At 46.2% G+C, this 25,788-nt stretch overlaps 1 protein-coding gene across 1 annotated transcript in view; it reads left to right on the top strand.

The window, feature by feature from the left end:
- Positions 1-25,788, top strand: part of abcc9 (ATP-binding cassette, sub-family C (CFTR/MRP), member 9) — a 50,874-nt gene that overhangs the window by 12,355 nt on the left and 12,731 nt on the right. Inside the window, 18 exon segments of the mRNA XM_080517914.1 lie at positions 2,956-3,028; positions 4,857-4,962; positions 6,411-6,449; positions 10,781-10,921; positions 11,045-11,129; positions 11,201-11,281; positions 12,794-12,931; positions 13,332-13,457; positions 14,392-14,491; positions 14,764-14,837; positions 15,847-16,190; positions 17,053-17,122; positions 17,203-17,360; positions 17,452-17,544; positions 19,804-19,906; positions 20,411-20,524; positions 22,252-22,372; positions 24,708-24,838. Of these exon segments, the coding sequence (XP_080374040.1) occupies positions 2,956-3,028; positions 4,857-4,962; positions 6,411-6,449; positions 10,781-10,921; positions 11,045-11,129; positions 11,201-11,281; positions 12,794-12,931; positions 13,332-13,457; positions 14,392-14,491; positions 14,764-14,837; positions 15,847-16,190; positions 17,053-17,122; positions 17,203-17,360; positions 17,452-17,544; positions 19,804-19,906; positions 20,411-20,524; positions 22,252-22,372; positions 24,708-24,838 (2,097 nt within the window).

Here is a 25,788-nt window from a genome sequence, read left to right as displayed (position 1 = left end):
GTCGACCTTTTCTGAGCTTTGGGGTATTTCGTCAAAATCATGAAATTTAACCCATTATATCTTCGCATCTTGGCTAATATCCCCTGAGCTTTCTACATCCAGGATGATTAACGTGGCTTTTTGTTCTCAAAGACTTTGGAGAAGGTAAATCCCCGATGATAAACCCCTGAAGCGACTTCTTATACCAGGTTGAATCGAGGCCAACTGAAGTCAAGATACCCTTCTGCCATTTTTTTTTTTTATACTTTTTATTTATCTTTGTTTTTATAGACATAGAAAACAAACAGTGAAAAGCAATACAAAAGGTGGCATCACACTTTTCAGCATGTCAAAAAAGGATTATCTTATTTTCTCTTTCTAAACGAGGTCCATTTCCTCCATTTTTGCGTTCAGTCACCTGCTTTGATTCTCAGGCGAAAAGTAATTTTCTCCATTGAATAGATTTCCTCCATGATGGAAATCCAGTGTCCTGTCCCTGGAACGTCGCTCTTTAACCAGTTCCTAGTAATGACCTTCTTAAAAGCAATGATCAATATTTTAAAGAGGTACCCGTCTTCCTTCAAGATTACAGGGTTCCTACAGAACCCGTGGGTCCCTGGGCACCTTGTATTCTAGGATGTCCTCCAAAACGCCCTTCTGCCATTTTAAGGTCAACAGAAAATAATACCATTGTCTGGTAGTTTCTATTCAGCACCGATCAAAAAACTAAACAAACAACAAAACAGGCTCAGATTTCTGATCATCATCAGGCTCCAACAAACGGGGTTGGGGTTCGACAGGATTCTTACCTTCCGTCTTCAACAAAGACCACTTGGATTAATCAGTTTCCAGCAAAGATTACCAAGAGAGACCATCGTCACCAACTTCAGTTAGGCTCCAGCAGAAGCCAACAAAGACAAGATGGTCATTAGCCCGCGTTATTCAGCCTTCAACAGCTCAACAAAAGACAAGATAGACATCGAGTGAAGTCATTGAACTAAAACAAGACGAGGTGGGTATGGGGCTCATTCAGTCAGGCTCTAAGTCCAATTAAACGAGGTAGATCTACAGCAGTTTCAATAACTAACGACCAGGAAACTATGTGCCGGTTCTTATCAACCTCAGCAAAGGTCAATAAAAGATATTAATGCTGGAATCAGGATGTGGATCGGACGGCAGCAGGGGGGTCACTTCAACAAGGTCGCAGTGAGTTCGTTTGACTCAGGGCCAATAAAACTGACAAATAGTTATTTACTGGATAAATTCATCCTCCAACAGAGAAAATTCAAGACAAGACACTGGTTGACTGATCAACAAAGGCCAACAAATGAAAAGATATTGATCACCAGTGTGTTTTAATCGAAGGTTAACGTGAAGCTCTACTGATTCCAATCGGGCTCCAACAAAGACGTCAAAAAAACAAACGTGGCCCTTCGTTCCGTTCAGCGTGTGACGGGTCAGCTCATATCATTAAGTTTCCACGTTTCCAACCTTCCGGCCTTTTTATTTTTAAGTTTCACTCCCAGTTTGACTTCTCCTCCTCTGCCTTTCTGCAGTTTCCTGCCTGAACATTTACTGTTGATCACATCTCATCCTGTTTCCATTTGTGTTCCTCGTCCCGCTTTTTAAAACGTTTCACGTTTTTTCTAATTGAATCAATGGCTCCCTCCGATTCCTGATTGGTTTGTTTGTGCTGCTGAGATCAAGTGTTTCGTCACTTTTTATTTTCTCTTTTTTTGTGAACACTTGAAAGGTCTTTCATTAGAAAAGTGCTTTCCTCATGCGGTGACATCAGCCTGTTACTAAATGTATTTTGACATATCAAAATAAGCATAACATTAAGGGAAGCTGTGCTTTTCTATTCTAAAATATGTACATTTCTCTAAACGGGCCTGAGTCACTCTTTGGACCAAGATTAATGTATTTTTTGGCTGAACAAGCTCATGAAAGACCCCACGGCTTTTGTATTAACAATTAAATCACAATATACACTAATCAATATTAAATATTCAACGTTTGGTTCTTTCTTGTCCTGAAATCTAAAGAAATTACTTACCTATTGGTTTAAAAGCGTGATATAATGTAAATTAGTGAATCTTCCCCTGAAAGACGTCGGCTCTGCTCCGATGGGGAGAGAAGAAGTGAGCAGGAAAAGCTTGATGGGAGGAGGATTGTCAGATAAAATAAATGTAAAATAAACAAATATAAATGCACCAGATGGGAGTAATGTAAACAGTCCTAGTGGGAAGAAGAGGATTTCGTGCAGGGATCAGATACGAAAGGTCTGCCACATGTTCCTCTGCTGCGTTTTTTTTTTTTATTTTTTTTATTTCATGAGCTAAAAGCACAACATCAGGAGAATTATAAAAGTCTTCAGCTCAGTTCTGAATGCTTGTATCCTGATAAGTCACTTTATTATCTTTAACATCACTTATATGATAAAGGAAATCAATATGCATTGTTTGACAAACTCACTGAAGAAGAATGAGCTCTGTTCCTAATTTGATTGGAGGATATTGCGATTAATCCTTTCCTCAGAACTTTCTTTGGTCTTCAGACAGTCTGACACCTGAACCTCTTGTGTAACGATTTGAAACTGGTTTTCTCCTCAACCAACTGTGGCGAAGGGAAGAACTGCGTCAGAGAGAGAGAGAGAGAGAGAGTGTGTGTGTGTGTGTGTGTGTGTGTGTGTGTGTGTGTGTGTGTGTGTGTGTGTGTGTGTGTGTGTGTGTGTGTGTGTGTGTGTGTGTGTGTGTGTGTGTGTGTGTGTGTGTGTGTGTGTGTGTGTGTGTGTGTGTGTGTGTGTGCGTGCGTGTGGTGAACCCGCTGGTTCCCCCAGTCTGGGTCAGGACATTCAAACGGGTCACATACTGATTTGTGCTTCGCTCTGGACAAACAGCACGTACACCAGTTGCATAACGGAAACATCTCTCCACAGTGCTCATGTATTCTGTGTCTTCACGTGTTTTTGTTCAGGTGACCAGCGGATCGTTCACGTGGGGAAACAACCTGGTGACGCTGTCGGACATCAACATCCGCATCCCCACGGGTAGGATGGACGTTTCCAAAACACCCCCAGAAAATACTGTCACAACACGTCTTAAAAAAACTACATCAAACTGTTCGAGAACTGTTGTCCCTCTGCCATTACCACACTGTTAGCTTTAGCATTAGCTGACGTCCCTCTGCCATTACCACACTGTTAGCTTTAGCATTAGCTGACATCCCTCTGCCATTACCACTCTGTTAGCTTTAGCATTAGCTGACATCCCTCTGCCATTACCACACTGTTAGCTTTAGCATTAGCTGACATCCCTCTGCCATTACCACTCTGTTAGCTTTAGCATTAGCTGACATCCCTCTGCCAATACCACACTGTTAGCTTTAGCATTAGCTGACATCCCTCTGCCATTACCACACTGTTAGCTTTAGCATTAGCTGACGTCCCTCTGCCATTACCACACTGTTAGCTTTAGCAGTAGCTGCTGTCCTTCTGCAATTACCACACTGTTAGCTTTAGCAGTAGCTGCCGTCCCTCTGCCATTACCACACTGTTAGCTTTAGCATTAGCTGCCGTCCATCTGCCATTACCACACCGTTAGCTTTAGCATTAGCTGCCGTCCGTCTGCCATTACCACACCCTTAGCTTTAGCATTAGCTGCCGTCCGTCTGCCATTACTACACTGTTAGCTTTTGCATTAGCTGCTGTCCTTCTGCAATTACCACACTGTTAGCTTTAGCATTAGCTACCGTCCCTCTGCCGTTACCACACTGTTAGCTTTAGCATTAGCTGCCGTCCCTCTGCCATTACCACACTGTTAGCTTTAGCATTAGCTACCGTCCCTCTGCCATTACCACACTGTTAGCTTTAGCAGTAGCTGCCGTCCCTCTGCCATTACCACACTGTTAGCTTTAGCATTAGCTGCCATCCATCTGCCATTACCACACTGTTAGCTTTAGCATTAGCTGCCATCCCTCTTCCATTACCACACTGTTAGCTTTAGCATTAGCTGCCATCCCTCTTCCATTACCACACTGTTAGCTTTAGCATTAGCTGCCGTCCCTCTATCATTCAATTTACCGGTGACGTAACACACAGCTTTCCTTATTCAGTATGTAATTCTCTTCATACCGTTCTGATTTGAAACAAACCATCTGAAGCATCAGCTTAGCGAGACATCAGCTTCTACGTGAGCGACTGGCGTCACTGACCGTACCGTTCACTGACATAACGGCTGAGGAAGAGGAGGAGCGTGCAGATGAAGATGTCTGAAGAACTTTGCAGCCCCAGGAAGTAACTTTCAATGTAAACTAAACGAGGTTGAGCCGAAAGGGTCCCCACTTCTCAACATGTCCTCGGTGTTCTGCTCAAACTCTGACTCCGAGCCTCACTTGGCAGCCTGGACAGGAACAGTCACACACTCGTTCCCCTGGGAAGTGACTCTCCTGCAATTCCAGCCACGCTTACGACCAAGATAAACATTGTGTGTGTGTGAGTGACGTGTATGTGTTTTATGGGGCAGTGTGGATTTCTAAATTTAGGGTGAGGGATTAATCAAGTCATTTGAGGAGCTCAGTTTAAAAACGTGTTGGATTTATGACGGCTGATTGAGGGATACAAACCTGTTTGTCATGATTTATTGTAATCGTCCACTTGTAATGAAACAAGCTGCCGTGAATAGATGAAATACTGTTGATCTTGTCGCTGCTGGATAAATATCACATGTAAAGTCACAATGAACATGATTTCATGTCAAACGAAGAACGAAACCGTCCTCATTCTGAATTGAAAATGTAAAGAATGATAACTCGGCTGGTGGCGAGCATGTTTCCTACGACCGTCCTCTGAAGCCCCCCCCCCCGTGTTGCTCCGGCAGGTCAGCTGACCATGATCGTGGGCCAGGTGGGTTGTGGGAAATCCTCGCTGCTGCTGGCCATGCTGGGGGAGATGCAGGCCGTCGATGGACGGGTCTGCTGGAGCAAGTAAGACGCTACTGCAGTCGCTATTTACTAATTCTGATCATGTCCATTTACACTTCGATCAGTTATCGTTACGATCTTTGGCAAAATCCTGAAAGCTAAAATATGTTGGGGTTTTTTCAGACGACAAATAGTTTGCAGGATATTTTAGTATTCGATTGAAATGGGAGTGACTCGCCCCACCACCTTGTGGTTCACAGTGGGATTGCAGTTAAAATGAATGTTAATGACCTGAGAAATGCAGATAACAGTTAATCCCTGGATTATTAGTGTCAAACCTCCTGGAGAGTTTTTATCTTTTTTATTGAGGTGAAAATAGTTGGGTTAATGTCAAGTTGTTTTTATCAAGAAATGAGCGTTTACTTTTCACTTTCTGTGTTTTTAATGCAACAGACCAAACTTACGGCCAAATGAACTCAATAGGGTAGAAAATCACTCCAGGATGGACTGAACAGACTCTTTCAGACTGATGCAATTGATTTGTGAGGTTCAGACTCAATAGTAACCATTTTACCACGGCACTAGTTGAGTTACGAGCTCAGCCAGAGTCACTTGAGAAGCACGAGTGTCTGTTCCTGAAACGCTGACGTTTCTGGAACGGATTGGCTCTCTGATGTTTCTTGAACCGATTGGCTCTTTGATGTTTCTTGAACCGATTGGCTCTTTGATGTTTCTGGAACCGAATGGCTCTGGAACCGATTGGCTCTCTGATGTTTCTGGACCTGATTGGCTTTCTGACGCTTCTGGAACCTATTGGCTCTCTGATGTTTCTGGAACCAATTGGCTCAGGAATCGTTTGGCTCTCTCACGTTTCTGGAACCTATTTGCTCTGGAACCGATTGGCTCTCTGATGTTTCTGGAACCAATTGGCTTTCTGATGTTTCTGGAACCAATTGGCTTTCTGACGCCTCTAGAACCGATTGGTTCTCTGATGTTTCTGGAACCAATTGGCTCTCTGATGTTTCTGGAACCGATTGGCTCAGGAATCGTTTAGCTCTCTCACGTTTCTGGAACTGATTGGCTCTGGAACCGATTGGCTTTCTGATGTTTCTGGAACTGATTGGCTCAGGAATCGTTTGGCTCTCTCACGTTTCTGGAACCGATTGGCTCTGGAACCGATTGACTCTCTGACGGCTCCGTAGCAGAAGAACAGTACAAAACCAGTTTGAGAAAAGCCACGCAGAGTGCCAGCATGAGGGTGTGAGTGTACTTGCACCCATCTCGTTGTAGGTAGTGTTTCTGAAATGAATGTTACTGTGGAAGGATGCGACAGGGACTTCTGTCACACGCTGAGCGTCAGCTGATGTGTTTGAAGGTCTTTCTCTAACGTTTCTGTCCTTTCAGTTTCCATTCACCTGTTGGGATTGTTTTCTACACACTAACCTCCTGTTTGCATGTGTGGGTGTTTGTTTTCTGTCTTGACTTTACTTCCTGCCTTCTCGCCGTATCAGGCCACCTGAGTGTGAGATGACCCACCCGGGGAACATCAGGTACCTTCTCTCTGATCTCTGAACCTTCTGCCTGAAACATCCGTAGTTGCACAAACAAAACATCCATATTCACTTTTCCTTTTCCTTGATTATTTGGTTTGCTGGCTTGCGGAGCATCGAGCTTCTGGCCGATGCAGCCAGTAAGTGATGGCGTCACGAGACCGGAAGACTTCACGTACAAGTCTTTAGTTTGCCACTTGGAAACATTCAGCAGGGATCAAATGAAATGCTTCACACACCTATTTGTGTGAGTGGCTCAATACACATGAGAAAAGACCGTCACATTTAAACGGCTGAAATTGTAGAAACATGAATATCGAGGCCTGATTTACTGATGTTTGAGGTTTTTTTGTGTAAACAAGACACAGACCTAAGGATGAAAGCTGATCTGTGAGTAAGACTCAGAGAATTTGCACACAAAACTTATTTTCCTGACTTTTGCCATGGAAAGTTGGGCGAAGGTCATGTTTTTGTACGCACGTATTTCTATATTGGGTGGTATGTATTTCACCAACTTTTCACAAAAACTATTGACCCGAATTCAATGAAATTTTCAGGGATGATTTGTCATCAGCCAAGGACCAATCAGCTAGTTGGTAGCGAATTGGTCAAAGTTCAAAGTCTCAGTCACAAAAAGGTAAAAAAAAAAACCCGAAACATATTGTTGTCATAAGGCGGTCAGTTTTAATCAGATTGATGTCAAGCAAACGCCCAAAATGTTCCGTTTTCAATTCCCTCTCGTCTGATAGTCCACATGATGCAATGATGTCATTAGCCTGGTCAGCGGTTGGGGGTCAAAGGTCAAGGGTGTCACATGGACATTGTAAAATATGTGAACATCAGTTTAAAACTGTGACGACATGAAGCAACTCAAATGACGGCAGTGGTTGTTCAATAACCCTGTAATCCTTAGGTTTCCATGGTGACAAATGCGTGTAGCTCTAGTTCTCCTATTCAATGACCGTCGGGAGGTTTTACACCTTCAAAATAAGAGCTGAACCTTCGTTACGTGACCGTGAATTTGAATACGCTTTCAGTGACTCAGGCTCTAAATGTGATCGATTAGTGAGGATCGATCATTCCCACCGTTCTGGATCAACAAATACTTTGAGTTGAGACTTTTGTGGTTTCAGGCGACGTTGACACAAGACAGAAACATTTCATGTCTCTGACTTCTTGCCACTAAACGTTCCTCGGCACGTCGCTGTGCTGCAGATCGGGACATGAAACAAGCGGCCGTGTTTATTTCCCCCCCCCCCCCGACTCGTAGATAAACTCGGCGTAATCTTTACAAACCTAATTAGTGAGTGCATCACTTACGAGGCCACTCGTTCTTGGGTGGGAATGTTAATTTGATTCTGGGCTGGAAGGAAAACCTCATGTCTCCATTCTAACACCAAGCCAGCTGTCCTCCTCGTCTGTCCGTCGTCTTCATGCCTGTTTCCGCCACGTTTCCACCCAAACACAATGTGGAGAGTGGATCTCAGTTCTAACACGCTGACGTGACTTTGACAGTTGGTCAGAGATCGAGGAGTCTGACGAAGACATCAGGAGGTACTCGCTCTTCTTCTGGTTCAGATCTGAAGTGACCCTCTGATACCCCCCCCTCCCTTCCCTGATTTACCCCCTCCTGCTTCTCCCCGTCAGCCTTAACGCCATTTCTCTTTTGTTGTGACCGTGGCTTGCGCTGAACAGTGTCTGATTGTTCATGAACACGCATGTAAAACATCTTCTTCAGGTGTTTCAGAGCTGCGGGGCTTTTCAGTTCGGTGGAATTGTAACTCACTTGCAGTAACATGAGTCACAGAGCACGTTGTGTTTGACTGGACTCAGTGGAACGACTCACACTTTTCTACCTGGTCACAACAGGCGGTGTTCAGTCGGTGCTGAGAACAACTGACTGAAAGGAAATGATTTCAAGTTGTTAATTCTGTCGTCTAAAATCACATTAAACACACTCGCATACCACTGGTAACTACTAGTGACCACTGGTGACTACTAGTGACCAATAGTGGCTATGAGTGACTAATGGTGACTATTAGTGACTAATGGTGACTATTAGTGACCAATGGTGACTATTAGTGACCAATGGTGGCTATTAGTGACCTATGGTGGCTATTAGTGACCTATGGTGGCTATTAGTGACCTATGGTGGCTAATAGTGACCAATGGTGACTATTAGTGACCAATAGTGGCTAATACTGACCAATACTGACCATAAGTGACTGGTGGATGAGTGACCAATGGTGGCTATTAGTGACCAATGGTGGCTATTAGTGACCAATAGTGGAGTGACCAATGGTGACTATTAGTGACCAGTGGTGGCTATTAATGAACAATAGTGGCTATTCGTGACCAATGGTGGCTATTAATGAACAATAGTGGCTATTCGTGACCAATGGTGGCTATTAGTGACCAATGGTGGCTATTAGTGACCAATGGTGACTATTAGTGACCAGTGGTGGCTATTAATGAACAATAGTGGCTATTCGTGACCAATGGTGGCTAATAGTGACCAATGGTGGCTATTAGTGACCAATGGTGGAGTGACCAATGGTGACTATTAGTGACCAGTGGTGGCTATTAATGAACAATAGTGGCTATTCGTGACCAATGGTGGCTAATAGTGACCAATGGTGACGATGAGTGACCAATGGTGACTATGAGTGACCAATGGTGACTATTAGTGACCAGTGGTGGCTAATAGTGACCAATGGTGGCTAATAGTGACCAATGGTGACTATTAGTGACCAGTGGTGGCTATTAGTGACCAATAGTGGCTATTCATGACCAATGGTGACTATTAGTGACCAGTGGTGGCTAATAGTGACCAATGCTGACTATTAGTGAATAAACCTTCAAATGGTTTTAAACCAGCGGTCAGGGACAACATGGCGACTGCACACCGTGCAGCTCCTGGAGTTCCTCAGGTTACTTGAACTTTCCTGAACCCGTTGGATCAAAACCTTCACGCTCATTTGTTAAATAAAGAGTTGAGCTCGTTTCCAGCACTGGCCAAATGGCGGCGCCATCACAGGTGGTTAGCGTTAGCACTTGAAGTTTGCGTCCATGAGCAAACGTCTCGGGGTTCACAGTCTACGACCTTCTACTCTTCTTCGTCACCGTCGTCATCGTCGTCGTTGCTCTTCCCCATCAGTTTTGTGCCGTGCCACCCTGAAGTGGTTCACGCTGGTAATGCTGGGAGTCAAATAGAACTAATCAGCATGCTAAAGCCAATGCTAATCTCAATTAGCAGGTGAAGGTAAGTCTTCATTTCTCAGCGTGAACAAAACAAGGATGGACTTTGTTTTTCTCAGCGTCCGTCAGTTTAAACAGAACCCTTCATCGTGCAGGTAAACCTGCTCAGTGCATCCGGTCTGCAGGTCGGGCGTTTTGTGGAACGTGAATGTGTAATAAATGTGTAATAAATGTGTAGTGTGTGTCCTCTGCTGTCCCATCAGACTCCCAGCAGAGTGCTCCCGTTGTCGTTTGTCGTCTGTGCTCGTGTTGCTGTTGCTGTTGTCGTCTATGTTCCTCTTGGCTCCATTCATATTTTGCAGCTCATCCTTTAACCCCCCCACCCCCACCTCCCCCTTCCACCCTCCCGGTCCGGCTTTATCCCCTCATATCTGACACAAGCCCGTCGTTCACATTGCGGTGGGGTTTGGTGGTTTCATGGGCTTTAATCCTCTCCATCTCTCTCCCTCCTTGATTGTTTTGTTGCTGCGTTCATAAAGCCGACGGGAGCAGGAGAACTCTTCTATTAGCTTCTCGTCGGAACACAATGGCCCTTTTCAAAACGCCACAATCGGTACGACTCTGGAGGAGCGACGAGCAGCGGAGAACCGCCGGGGAACGTCAAACACACGAGCACACGACACGGTTATTGCTAAAGATATCTGACGGCTAATGCTAACTGACACGCACGTCCACTCGAACCAGTGAAAGCTGAAGGGCCAGCCTCTTTTTGTCCTTGTAATTTGACGTCGGCCTCGTGATCGACCCTACCGGAGACGAGGCCAGACTGTTCCAGCGGAACCTTTTGACCCCGACGGTCGTCTGCAAAGCCTTGCCTTGTAATTTGACGCCGGCCTCTTGTTCGTGTATGAGGACAAAGATTCAGCTCTCGCAAAGCAAGGCACAGAAGAACATGCAAACCCCCCCCCCCCCCCCTCCCCCAGACACACACAGGATGTAGAACCCTTAACTTCCTGCAGTGCGGCGACGGTGCCTACCGCCAGCGGCCGGCTCCGTGTTCCCCGTTAGTCCAGAACATCGTCATGGTGCCCAGAAGACGAGTGTTCCTGCTCTCTGAAGCTTTATGACGGCAGTTCTCCTTCTCAGCTGCGCTTCTTCCCTCCGTCTCGCAGTAAGAACCGATACTCGGTGGCGTACGCCGCCCAGAAGTCCTGGCTGCTCAACGCCACGGTGGAGGAGAACATCACCTTCGGCGGCTCCTTCAACAAGCAGAGGTTTGACCCCCCCCCCCCCCCCCCCCCCCCCCCCCCCCCCCCACCCCCCCCCCCGGTGCCATTGCGCGTTCACGCGAGGGCCCGCGGGACCCGCCGCCGCTGACGTCCCGCTTGTGCTTCCAGGTACAAGGCCGTGATCGAGGCGTGCTCGCTGCAGCCCGACATCGACCTGCTGCCGTTCGGCGACCAGACGGAGATCGGGGAGCGGGTACGCTGCCGTTCAGGACCGTCGTCGCGTGTCCGTGTCCCGCGGCGGTGCCTGATGTTTGCTCTCTGCAGGGCATCAACCTGAGCGGGGGCCAGAGGCAGAGGATCTGTGTGGCGCGGGCGCTCTACCAGAACACCAACATCGTGTTTCTGGTAAGAAGAAGTCTTCAGTTGGTCCACGGGCCATGACTGTAAAGGGTACAGCTGGGGGCTGATGCATGATGGGAATGTTTTCACTGGTCATTTCACTGCTGGGACTTCACTAACGTGAAGTTTGTCTTCGTCTGACGGTGGTGAACTTGGTTTGGTGACGACGAAAATGCAGATTTGTGGTGAAGATGAGACTTATGAGGTGCGCCGTGACGCCAGCAGGCGAACCGATGGGAAACAACTGACGTTTAGGATGTTTGGCGCGGCTCAGTGTGACGTTGGCGTTCACCGTGTCGTGTCGTGTCGTGGGCGTGTGTGTGGGCGGAGCCAGTCCGGCTCACACAAGACACAGCAGATTCTGAATGCAGCTCCAAGGATCCAATATTCAAATGGAGGAGAATCAACATTGAATACGAGGTTTCTGGACCGACCAGACGAGGAGGAGGAGGTGAAGATGGAGGAGGAGGAGAACTTTAACAGGCAGAAACATCTTGTTCTGCTTCATGACAAGAAAAGCAGAATCAAGGTGTCCTGGTTTTCAGAACCAGAGGGACGACGATGCAGCTGAACACAGTTTGGTTTGGTATCTCTGGCTGAGATCAGCGTCCACCCTTCATTCCCTCCTCTCTCCCCGAGTCCCCGTCTCCCTCTCCTCCGATGCTATCGGGCGTCAGAGATGAGGAGGCGTCCGCCGCTCTCCTCCGTGTCGTCATGTGTTTGTCTTCCTTTGAGCTGCACTCGGTCTCCCGGCATCCGTTGGGCCTTAAAAGCCTATTGGCCGGCGTCGTCTTACACCCCGGCGACGCCGCGAAGTCCCGGATCCCCGGAGACGACGTGTCAAACGTTAACGTACGTCGAGGAGCGGCTGTTTTCTTTTCGTTAACCTCATTGAAGCTGCCGGAGCTTGTCGTCTGCTCCGCGGTATGGAATCTAAACGTCATGCTCCCTCGTCCTGTCCCGCATTACCAGTGCCGCGCTCGGGTTTCCACCCTGCAGCACCTTAATGGACGTTTGGCTGCAGCCTTCATCCCTCGGAGCCCAACGAGCTGCTCAAGCTCAAACTCCTCCGCCGCCTTTCGGAACTCTGGGAGGTGTGGTGACAGATTGTGTCTCCAGCTCTTGTCCGTCCTAAAAAAAACACCCAAAAAAACCCAATTCGTGTGAAGAAAACCTGTAGTGAGTGTGTAAAACTGACCAACACTACTTTAAGTTACATAACCTGGGGTCTGAGCCCCCGTCGCCACGGCAACACTGTTTCATGTAACTGTGGTTTCTGTCCGATCGTCCACACGACGATTTCGGAGCCTCGAAATGTTTGTTTGTTTGTTTTTAAAAAAATAAGTTCCAGAGAGCACAAATTAGAAAACTCGACTTTGACGTGTGGATGGACAAGACGCTCACTAGCTCACATGGATGCAGATGTTTGGGTGTGGAGAGACTCGTCCTGTAGACGAGTGTTTGGTTTGACTCGTCCTGTAGACGAGTGTTTGGACTGACTCGTCCCCCCCTCTTCAGGACGATCCCTTCTCGGCGCTGGACATCCACCTCAGCGATCACCTGATGCAGGAGGGAATCGTCAAGTTCCTGCAGGACGACAAGCGGACGGTCGTCCTCGTCACGCACAAGCTGCAGTATCTGACCAACGCCGACTGGGTGAGACGCTCCGTTCAGTCGCTCGTCCTCATCACACGTTTCATATATCGTCCACGCCGCTGTGAGACGAGTTCATCTTTCATTTGAATTGTTTCCTTCGCGTTTGTGCTTGGCCCGATGACTCACATGACCTGTAGTCCAGACAATACGGTGTTCTAATTAAGGACTCAGTCACTACCGTATGTTCCAGACTAGAAGCCACACTTGTTGAGCTGCTTGCCTGGTCATGTGACCTTATATCGTGACGTCATTCATACGTCAACCTGTACCTGTGCAGAGCGTCCGCGGCCACTAGGCGTCACTGTGTCACAGCAGAATGAGGCTCGTCCTCCAGAAGACACGACGTCCGCTGCTCAGGTTCACTCAGACCTCAGAAGCTTCTAGATCTCTGCTTGTCTAGATCATCGCCATGAAGGACGGCTCCGTCCTGCGGGAGGGGACGTTGAAGGACATCCAGACTCACGACTTCGAGCTGTACGACCACTGGAAGACCCTGATGAACCGGCAGGACCAGGACCTGGAGAAGGTACCCACACCTGCTGCTCCTCATCCTCACCTCATCTTCATCCTCATCTGATTCTCATCCTCATCTGATTCTCATCAAGGGTCTCTTCGTCTTTTTCTTTTAAATGTTTCTCTTTATCTTTTTTTCAAGATGGTTTCTCATAAAGGTTTCTCATGACAGTTTCTGTTCCTCTATTTCTCATGATAGTTTCCGTGCTTCTATTTCTCATGATGGTTTCACATGACAGTTTTTCATGACGGTTTCTGTTCTTCTATTTCTCATGACAGTTTCTGTGCTTCTATTTCTCATGACGGTTTCCCATGACAGTTTCCCATGACAGTTTCTCATGACAGTTTCTCATGACGGTTTCTGTTCTTCTATTTCTCATGACAGTTTCTGTGCTTCTATTTCTCATGACGGTTTCCCATGACAGTTTCCCATGACAGTTTCTCATGACAGTTTCTCATGACGGTTTCTATTCTTCTATTTCTCATGACAGTTTCCCCTGACAGTTTCTCATGACGGTTTCTCATGACGGTTTCTGTTCTTCTATTTCTCATGACAGTTTCTGTGCTTCTATTTCTCATGAAGGTTTCTCATGACAGTTTCTCATGACGGTTTCTGTTCGTCTATTTCTCATGACGGTTTCCCATGACAGTTTCTCATGACAGTTTCTGTTCTTCTATTTCTCATGACAGTTTCCCATGACAGTTTCTCATGACGGTTTCTGTTCTTCTATTTCTAATGACAGTTTCTCATGACGGTTTCTGTTCTTCTATTTCTCATGACAGTTTCCGATGACAGTTTCTCATGACGGTTTCTCATGACGGTTTCTGTTCTTCTGTTTCTCATGACGGTTTCTGTTTTTCTATTTCTTATGACAGTTTCTCATGATGGTTTGTGTTCTTCTGTTTCTCATGACGGTTTCTATTCTTTGCCTCTGTGTTTTTTGCAGGACGTCCAGCAGGACAGCCAAACGATGCTGGAGAGGAAGACGCTGAGACGAGCCTTCTACTCCCGAGAGGCCAAGAATCAAATGGACGACGAAGACGAAGGTGAAAACGTCTCGTATCATTACAACAGAGTCAGATTAATGGAACTGAAACGAGATGAGGAACGAGATCAGTTGTGTAAATGAGTCTGATCTTCATAAATAAGATTCTACATTTAAATTAAAATTGTAATAAGTGATTTCAGTGTTTGATCAGTTTTTCGTATTTGCAGCACGTTGAACAAACTGATTAGTACTTTTATTATAAATCTTCTTCGCTTCAGTCGTTTAAAAGAAAAACTGTTGACGTTTAATCTGTGTGTCGTTTTCCCACAGAGGAAGAGGAAGAGGAGGAAGAGGACGACAACCTCTCAATGACCACCAACCGACGATCCAAGATCCCCTGGAAGGTGTGTGTGTGTGTGTGTGTGTGTGTGTGTGTGTGTGTGTGTGTGTGTGTGTGTGTGTGTGTGTGTGTGTGTGTGTGTGTGTGTGTGTGTGTGTGTGTGTGTGTGTGTGTGTGTGTGTGTGTGTGTGTGTGTGTGTGTGTGTGTGTGTGTGTGTGTGTGTGTGTGTGTGTGTGTGCGTGTGTGTGAGATATTTAACTGAGAGCAGAATATATAATCAGTATTTAGTGATGTATCATTTTTGATATTAAATATTGGATTCAAGTTCAATCTTTTTTTGATCATTTGAAAACATATGAAGAGTTTCCATTGGGTTGTTTGTTTGTTTGTTTGGTTGTTTGTTTCACATGTTGGGAATAAATCACCCTAATCTGATCTGGATGATGTGGATTACACCCCTGATATTCCCACCGTCACACAATGTTTTATTTTTCTAAGGTGTTCCAGTCCTGACAGTTAAATTAAAACGATTTTACAGTTTCCCTGAACTGCCCCACATGGAAAGAACCTATATGAGGATATATGCACATATACGCTGCATATATGCACATATATGACAATATATATGCTGCATATATGCACATATATGCTGCATCTATGCATATATATGCCACATATAGGCAAAATTGAGGTGCGTATATGTGAATATACAGGCCATATAGGTCTCCTGTACTGCTTCTTTATTTCCACATATATAAACATATATGTTTTAATATAGGTTTTGATATAGGTTTTGAATATATGTGACATATATAAAATTGGCCGGTTTCCTATATTTTATGTACATATATGTGCATATATCTGCATACAATATATGTGACATATATAAAATTGTATAGAATTTTATATATGTCACATATATTCAAAACCTATATTAAAACATATGTTTATATAGGTTCTTTCCATGTGGGGCGTGTAAAGATTTCGCCCAGCGCTGGGCGTCACTGGGCGAGTGCGCCCCCTGGTGCTTGCTGCCGGGAGTGACCAGTGTCCCCCCCCCCCCGACTCTCAGGTGTGCTGGTGTTACCTGTCCTCCGGGGGCTTCTTCATGGTCTTCCTCATGATCTCCTCCAAGCTGCTCAAGCATTCGGTCATCGTGGCCATCGACTACAGTCTGGCCATGTGGACGTCCGTCAAGACCAATCAGAGCATCAACGCCAACAGCAACGCCACGGGTTCGACGCCCGGGTCCGTCACGGCGCCCGGCGACGTCTACCTGCCGGTCTTCGTCACCCTGTGTGCCGCTGGAATCACGCTGTGCCTCATCACGTCGCTCACCGTCGAGTTCCTGGGGGTTTCTGCTGCGACCAGCCTCCATCACAACCTGCTGAACAAGATCATCCACGCTCCCATCAGGTAATCCAGATTAGAGAGCGTCCTCTTCCTCTGACATCAGATTACAGAGCATCTTCCTCCTCTAACATCCAGATTATAGACCATCTTCCTCCTCTAACGTCAGATTATAGCGCATCCTCTTCCTCTAACGTCAGATTATTGAGCATCTTCCTCCTCTAACATCAGATTATAGAGCATCTTCCTGCTCTAACATCAGATTGTAGAGCATCTTCCTCCTCTAACATCCAGATTATAGGGCCTCTTCCTCCTCTAACATCAGATTATAGCACATCCTCTTCCTCTAACGTCAGATTATAGAGCATCTTCCTCCTCTAACACCAGATTATAGAGCATCTTCCTGCTCTAACATCAGATTGTAGAGCACCTCCCTCCTCTAACATCAGATTATAGAGCATCGTCCTCCTCTAACATCAGATTATAGAGCATCTTCCTCCTCTAACATCAGATTATAGAGCATCTTCTTCCTCTAACGTCAGATTATAGAGCATCTTCCTCCTCTAACATCAGATTATAGAGCATCTTCCTCCTCCAACGTCCAGATGATAGAGCATCTTCCACCTCTAACATCAGATTATAGAGCGTCTTCCTCCTCTAACATCAGATTACAGAGCATCTTCCTCCTCTAACGTCCAGATTATAGCGCATCTTCCTCCTCTAACGTCCAGATTATAGAGCATCTTCCTCCTCTAACATCAGATTATAGATCATCTTCCTCCCCCAACGTCCAGATGATAGAGCATCTTCCTCCTCTAATACCAGATTATAGAGCATCTTCCTCCTCTAACATCAGATTATAGAGAGTCTTCCTCCTCTAACACCAGATTATAGAGCATCTTCCTCCTCTGTCATGTGTACGATGCAGGTTCTTTGACATCACTCCTCTGGGTCAGATCCTCAACAGATTCTCAGCCGACACCAACATCATCGACCAGGTAATCTGCAGACGTCAGGACCGGACTGTGTCGTTTCCCAGATTAGAGCTCCAGGTTTTAATCTGTGTGATGGTCTGCAGCACATCCCTCCCACCCTGGAGTCTCTGACCAGATCCACGCTGCTCTGCCTGTCAGCCATCGGGGTCATCGCCTCCATCACCCCCGGCTTCCTCATCCCACTCGTCCCCCTGGGCGTGGCCTTCTACTTCATACAGAAGTATTTCCGGGTCGCCTCCAAGTGAGCCCCCCCACACTGACCCCCCCCCCCCCCCCAAGAGAGAGTCTGGAGCTTGTGTCTGCAGGTACTAAAACCTTGTGGTTGTTCTCAGGGACCTGCAGGACCTGGACGACTCCACACAGCTCCCTCTGCTCTGCCACTTCTCTGAGGCTGCTGAGGGCCTCACCACAATACGAGCATTCAGGTACACACACACACACACACACACACACACACACACACACACACACACACATGCAAACCTTCGATATACGTTCAAATCATCAATCAGCCTGATGAATAATTTTCATGGTTAAATGCTTAACTGGCTGGTTGGCTGGTTGGAGTGTTGGCTGATTGGATGACTGGTTGGTTGGTTGGTTGGTTAGCTGGCTGGTTGGTTGGTGGGTGGGTGGGTTGGTTGGTTGGCTGGTTGGTTGGTTGGTTGATTAGCTGGCTGGTTGGTTGGTGGGTGGGTGGGTTGGTTGGCTGGTTGGTTGGTTGGTTGATTAGCTGGCTGGTTGGTTGGCTGGTTGGTTGGTTGGTTGATTAGCTGGCTGGTTGGTTGGTGGGTTGGTTGGCTGGTTGGTTGGTTGGTTAGTTGGAGTGTTGGCTGGTTGGTTGGTTGGTTGGTTGGTTGGTTGGTTTAAGTGTTCGTTGAAGTGTTAGTTGGTTGCTTGCTTGATTGGGTAGAAGGTTGAAGAGTTGGTTGGTTGGTTGGTTGGTTAGCTGGCTGGTTGGTTGGTTGGAGTGTTGTGCTGATTGGATGGTTGGTTGGTTGGGTGGTTGGTTTGTTGATTAGTTGGTTGAAGTTTTGGTTGGCTGGTTAGTTGGTTGGTTGGTTGAAGTGTTGGTTGGTTGGTTGCTTGATTGGGTAGAAGGTTGAAGGGTTGGTTGGTTGGTTGGTTGGTTGGTTTAAGTGTTGGTTTGTTGATTGGTTGGTTGGTTGGTTGTTTTAAGTGTTGGTTTGTTGATTGGTTGGTTGGTTGGTTGGTTTAAGTGTTGGTTTGTTGGTTGGTTGGTTGGTTGGATGGTTGGTTGGTTGGTTGGTTGGATAGTGATGAAGTGATCGGTTGTGGACTGTATCACTGCCGTTGATCGTCTCATGAGAGCATCAGCTCCTCTCCAGTAGAATCATGTGACCATGAGTCACGTGATTCAGTCGTCGTGGCGACGGTGAGGCTGAGTCGATGCCCGGCGTCTCCTCGTCCTTCCTCTCGTTCTCGTCGTCGCCCAGATCCACCAGAGGAACAGCTCTCACGCTTTTCCATCACTGCTCTTCCCTGAGGACACACACACACACACACACACACACACACACACACACACACACACACACACACACACGCTCCAGACCTCATGCGGTTTGATGCCAGTGATTCACGACTCAAACAAACAAAGATAAAACTCACAGACTGAACGATTCACCAACGCGGTCATTTCCTGTCTGAAGCGTTAAAAAGCTGCAGTTTTCCTAAAACTCCAATCAACCCATCAGTTTTCAAACTCGACTCGTTCACACTGTTCTGCTACTAAAGTTCTCTCTCGCTTAAAGACACTTTTACAAACTCAAGAAATTTATACTGACCTACATATTGAGGGAAAAACCTGGAGCCTTCATTACAGAATCTGGATTTTATTCAGGAGCCAAAAATGCAACCAATCCGAACCGCATTCTCATTTTCTTCCTCAAGACTGCAATTTTTTTTTGTCATTCCAATTTGCTTTTATAGAGAAAATAGAAAAGCCCAACATATCCACATGAGCAGCAGGTGTGTTTGCGACTGTGGAAAGGAAAAACTCCCCCAACAGGGAGAAACTTTGTAGAAACCAGAGTCAGAGGTGGAGGAATTCTGAGGACCGGTTGGGGTGAAAGGATGGAGGAGAGGAGAGGAGAGACAGAGAGACTTGGTGGGGAGAAACATACAATACCCTTGTTAGTGCTACATACATTTTTTTTTTCTTTTTAATAATACAGTAACCACAGTGATCTAAATATTTTCCAACTGCCATGAGATTAAACCAGCCTGAGCAACAACAGAGCAAAAACCCAAATAATCACAACAATTATAACAAAAGCAAAGACAAAAGGACATAAAACTAAAAAACTAAACAAAAACAAAAACAGAAAAAAAACAAAAAAGACCAAAAAATAAAAACAAAAACAAACAAAAACAGGAAGGGAGGAAAAAAACAAAAAAAAGAACAAAAAAAAACACAACAACAACTTGATTTTGATAATTAACAGAACAATCTCGTCAATGAGGAGTGGAAGTGTGTGTGTGTGTGTGTGTGTGTGTGTGTGTGTGTGTGTGTGTGTGTGTGTGTGTGTGTGTGTGTGTGTGTGTGTGTGTGTGTGGTGTGTGGTGTGTGTGTGTGTGTGTGTGTGTGTGTGTGTGTGGACTGCAACTTGATTAAACTGACATGTAAGATGTAATTTTCTGAAGTGGCGAGTTTCTTCCAGACACGAGGCTCGTTTCAAGCAGCGCATGCTGGAGCTGACCGACACCAACAACACGGCGTACCTCTTCCTGTCGGCCGCCAACCGCTGGCTGGAGGTCCGAACGGTGAGTGAGCGACTGACCGGCTGACTGACCGACTGACTGACTGACTGACTGACTGACTGACTGACTGACTGACTGACTGACTGACTGACTGACTGACTGACTGACTGACTGACTGACTGACTGACTGACTGACTGACTGACTGACTGACTGACTGACTGACTGACTGACTGACTGACTGACTGACTGACTGACTGACTGACTGACTGACTGACTGACTGACTGACTGACTGACTGACTGACTGACTGACTGACTGACTGACTGACTGACTGACTGACTGACTGACTGACTGACTGACTGACTGACTGACTGACTGACTGACTGACTGACTGACTGACTGACTGACTGACTGACTGACTGACTGACTGACTGACTGACTGACTGACTGACTGACTGACTGACTGACTGACCGACTGACCGACTGACCGACCGACCGACCGACCGACCGACCGACCGACCGACCGACTGACTGGTGATCTGGTTGCGACTGATCTGGTCTGTGCAGGACTACCTGGGAGCGGTGATCGTGCTGACGGTGGCAGGAACCTCCATCTGGGGCTGGACCTACGGTCTGCCGGAGGGAGGCCTGGTGGGCCTCGGCCTCACCTACGCCCTCACGGTCAGTCGGCCCTTTCCTCCTCCTCCTCCCGATTGGTCCAGTCGACCTCTGACCTCTGACCTCCTGGCAGAGAGAATGAAGGGCGTGACTTCTTTTCAGAGCGTCAGGACAGGATCCTTGTGTCGTAGGGCCATTTGGACTCCAAACTAAATCTAAGATTTCAAAAAGAATTCGAGTTTCGATGTTTTTCTTAATTCACTCAAAAATAACTGCCGAGTTAAAATGCATATAAACAGTCCAGTGTTTCCTCCATAAAGTCAATTTTAATGAAACATTCTGGTACAAAATGCAATGAAATGTCAAAATAAAACTAGTATAAATCCTCTATGAGCTCCTTGGTGGGACCAGATTGGAGCCTCTTGGTGGGTTTTGGTCCACGGGCCTGATGTTCTCTTCTGGAAAGAGAACGTCAAACTTTAGGGTACCGGAGTGCGTGACGTCCAAATCCTCATCCACCCTGTGCGCTAGGCTCCGCCCCTCTGCGGTCAAACACGTGATCTGTGCCGCCGGCTGCTCCTGTTCCAGATCTACTGGGTTCTAGTGTGAGGAGATCCTCCGTCTCCCCGTCTGAACAGTCACAGTTTAAAAGCAAATAAAGAACCAGAGGATCAGAACTCCTGAAGTGAAACATAAAGTACTGGAGGAAAGGTGGAGAACGCCGGGCAGCAGCAGTGGAGAACGTTTCTGGATCGTTACGTTACGTTATGGAACGTTGAGGAACGTTATGGTACGTTACGTTATGGAACGTTACGTTATGGAACGTTACGTTATGGAAAGTTAAGAAACGTTTTGTTATGGAGTGTTATGGATCGTTACATTACGTCATGGAACGTTATGGATTGTTGCGTTATGTTATGAATAGCTTTTGATCATTATGTTACGTTATGGAACGTTACGTTACATTATGGAACATTAAGGAACGTTACGTTATGGAACATTATGGATCATTACGTTACGTTATGGAACATTGAGGAACGTTATGGAATGTTACATTATGGAACGTTGAGGAACGTTAAGGATCGTTAAGGATCGTTATGTGGATCATTACGTTACGTTATGGAACATTGAGGAACGTTAAGGAACGTTAAGAAACGTTTTGTTATGGAGTGTTATGGATCGTTACATTACGTCATGGAACATTATGGATTGTTGCGTTACGTTATGGAACGTTACGTTACATTATGGAACATTAAGGAACGTTACGTTATGGAACATTATGGAGCATTACGGTATGTTATGGAACTTTATGGATTGTTGCGTTACGTTATGGAACATTATGGAGCATTACAGTACGTTATGGAACATTATGGATTGTTGCGTTACGTTATGGAACGTTATGGGACGTTCCATTCCGGAGGACGAGCTGGCGAGGACCGGACCCAGTCTTGGACTGTGGTGAAGGTGGAGCCTTGCGAAGGTGGTGGATTTTCGTCAATTAAAACTAATGACAAAAAACAGATTCAAGCTTCAATGAGGTTTAATCAAAAGTACAACCTACAGAACACCAACAGTAGAACAGGAAGTACAGAACAAGGGAAACGAGGAAACACTGGGGAAACTGGAATTTTGCACACTGAAAATTGATCTTGGCTACAAATTCGGTAAAATGGATTAAATTATTTTTTTTGCCCGGCCCGACGATCTTGGCGGTTCTTGTCCGTCCTCGTCCGGTCTTCCAGTGGCGGTTAGCGTTTTAGCGGTTAGCTAGCGTTTGCTGGTTTCTGCAGGTGACCAACTACCTGAACTGGGTCGTGAGGAACCTGGCGGATCTGGAGGTTCAGATGTCGGCGGTGAAGAAAGTCAACAGCTTCCTGAGCACCGAGTCGGAGAACTACGAGGGGTCGATGGGTGAGACGCTGAAAATTCCAGATCCGTGATCCTGGTCTCCTGGTTCCTCTGAGGAACCGGCAGGAACCCTGGAAGCCGTGATACTCTAATGTTCTGAAGTTCTGGGAGGTTCGGTTCTTTAACACTGGAAAACCGTGTGAAAGGTTTTGTCACCTAGAGAAAAGTACCGTGGTAGTACTTGTTCCGTCACCTCAGTACTTGTTAAAGGGGAGGGGCTCCAGGACGGCGCCTTGAGGAACTCCTCCGGGATCTTACCCTTTTTCACACAAACATTTAGCTTTTCAAGGAAATTTTTTTTTTTTTTTTTAAGTATTTTGATTACTTTTCTTCTTTGGAAGCACAGATCCAAACAGACTCTTGGATCTGCTCCGGTCACCCAGCAGAGAACACTTTGTTATCGTGAACCTCGACGTCACAGTCCAACTCCCCTGCGAACAATTGAGAATCTAAAGAGATTACTGGATTGAGCCGAGCCCTTCGATAATGGCCTGAAAATGCTTGAGTCGGATGAGAATGACATTTTGTGAAAAATCGTAAATCTTTCAGGAGTTGAGCCTCATGCAGGATCTTCTCAGGAAACTGAAAATGCAGTCAGAACCAAGAATTTCGCCAAAATAATCTAAAGTTGTGGCTCATATACTGTATGAGGCCTCATCAAATTCAGTTCAGTAGAATTGTGGAAGGAAGATGTTTTTTTTGTTTTTTTACAAAGCCAAGTATTTATTTTCAGAGATCGGGTAAAATCCCTCTCAGGAAACAGACATTGTCCACTTCTGGACCCGAACGTCGAACAGAAATAGTCCACAGGACTTCTGCTGGGGACGGAATCAGACTTTGAGCTGAAATCCTTCAACTGTTAATGGTTAACAATAAAACAACACGGAATCGGAGTTTGACGGAAGAACATACGCGCTTCAGTTTTACGGTTACCAATCAGAGCAGAGCTCTGCTCCAGTCCTGACCAATCGACCAATCAGAGCAGAGCTCTGCTGCTTCAGCAGCGTTTCGGAGGTTTTCAGGACTTCTGGATTCTCACCAACATGCAGAGTCCAGAACTCCACAAATCCTGCGGGAGGTTTTTGTTTTCAGAAGCTCGTAGCTCGTAGTTTGTAGTTTTTTTTTTTTAAGTCTCACTAAATCGCAAAAACTAAAGAAAACAATGTTGGCTTTTTGGCCTCCATTTGGTGGAGGAACTGAAGGTTTTTCGTCTAAAATCATGAACAAAGTCTGAATGAAACTAAAACCTGCTGGTTTTGAGTTTATATGGTGAAACATTCCAGTCGTATCTGAACACTTTCATGTCAGCAGATCAGCAGTAAACCGATAATAAATCACCTTCAGGCATTCAATGTGTCTGATTGAAGCACCACGGCAGAGGTTTATCAGGCACGATGAGCGAGGAGGCGTCGAGTGTGTCGGGTCCAGGTTGTGTGTGTGTCGGCACGTTGCCATGGTGAAGTCCAGACACGCCGCGGGCCGAGCGCATGACCAGCATCTCCATTATTTAACTGTGATTCATCAGAGAAGCGCTGCTGGGATTAACAAAGATCTGAAGCTGCTTCACGTCTCTGTATGGAAAAAGGAAACGTCTCCAGTGATCCAAGTACCAAATGCAATTTTTTTTTTGTCACGTTCCTGTAAAATGATGTTTGAAATCGGTAAGAAACCCGAGCGAGACAGATCAAAGAGCAACAAAGGCGAGAGTGAGCCTGACAGTCTGAACTGAGGGCAAAGGAAAGCCGAACTCTTTGTCACAGCAGGAGAGGAAAAACTGTCGTCCCCCCCCCCCAAAATCCAGTTTTTCTCCAGCTTCCACTCCGGAAACATAGTTTGCCCTCAGTCTGGACTGTCAGGCTCGTTTTTTTTTTTTTTTTGTCACGTTCCTGTAAAATGTTGTTTGAAATCGGTAAGAAACCCAAGCGAGACAGATCAAAGAGCAACAAAGGCGAGAGTGAGCCTGACAGTCTGAACTGAGGGCAAAGGAAAGCCGAACTCTTTGTCACAGCGGGAGAGGACAAACTGTTGTTGTTGTTTTTTTTCCCCAAATCCAGTTTTTCTCCAGCTTCCACTCCGGCAACATGGTTTGCCCTGAGTCTGGACTGTCAGGCTCGTTTTTTGTTTTTTTTGTCACGTTCCTGTAAAATGCTGTTTGAAATCGGTAAGAAACCCGGGCGAGGCAGATCAAAGAGCAACAAAGGCGAGAGTGAGCCTGACAGTCTGAGCTGAGGGCAAAGGAAAGCCGAACTCTTTGTCACAGCGGGAGAGGACAAACTGTTGGGAGTAGCGGTGTGTCGGTGGTGATTAACCCCTCGCTGTCCTGCCCGCTCTCCTCCAGACGGCTCGCAGGTGCCCGAGAACTGGCCCCAGGACGGAGAGATCAAGATCCAGGATCTGAGCGTGCGCTACGACCCCATGCTCAAACCCGTGCTCAAACACGTCAACGCCTTCATCAAGCCGGGCCAGAAGGTAAATTTCCAGCCACAAAGTGAAATCGCCTCCTTCTGCTTTTGCGTGTCTGACCACCTGTGGGCTGTCTGCACTGCCCCCTGCTGTGCAGGAGGTGGAAGTGTGCCACGGCGGACATTAAATACTTTGAAAGCTCGAAGAAGTCCAGAGGAGCAGTTTTGCAGTTTTAGCACAGAGCTCCAGGGACTATTGTTGGTGATGTATTTGGTTGAACAGGAAGGCTCACGGGAGTCCCTGCGAGTGAAACGAAGGTTAAAGCAGCAGGTCGTTCACACCGAGCCGTCAGGAACAGGGCGCCTCGCATGACACCGCCGTGGGAAACACGTTCTGGCGCCCAGGAGCGCTTCCAAGTCCACCGGCTGGTCGTGAGGCGGGCGAGGACGAGACTCGGTCCTGCAGCCGCGTGGACGTCTCACCGGTCTACAGACAGACAGACGTCCCTCACACACGCCGGCCGTCGGCGGAACTCCGGCCATTTTAAACGTACACACAGTAATAATTCACCCACGGTGTAATTAAGTAGGAAAATTTTAAAAATGCAACCATCGTTTAAAGTCCCGAATAGAAATTAATGAGTGACTATGACAATCAGGACGTCCAGTATGTCATTTTTATAACCAAGCTTCACAAAAACGTCACAAAAGTGACTATTTACGGAGTTATGAGTTGCATTTTCAAAAGATTTTCTATGATACTTCAGTATTGTATTAAATACTCAATAACGTAATAACTTATTGAATTAGAATGATGTTAAAACGTTGTTCAAGATATTGTATGAAATATTTGTATCTGTTCTTACATTATTACACTTTTGGCTTCATTTAATTTTAAATATATACTATACTATACTATGCTATACTATACTATACTATACTATACTATACTATACTGTACTATCTTGATATATATAGTTTTAAACTCAGTTGTTGTGTAGAATTGGGTGTCATCTG

Source organism: Blennius ocellaris (assembly GCF_963422515.1).
Source record: "Blennius ocellaris genome assembly, chromosome: 22".
Classification (NCBI taxonomy): Eukaryota; Metazoa; Chordata; class Actinopteri; order Blenniiformes; family Blenniidae; genus Blennius; species Blennius ocellaris.
The sequence above is the reverse complement of the archived record's forward strand: the minus strand, read 5'-3'. Positions and strand labels throughout refer to the sequence as shown.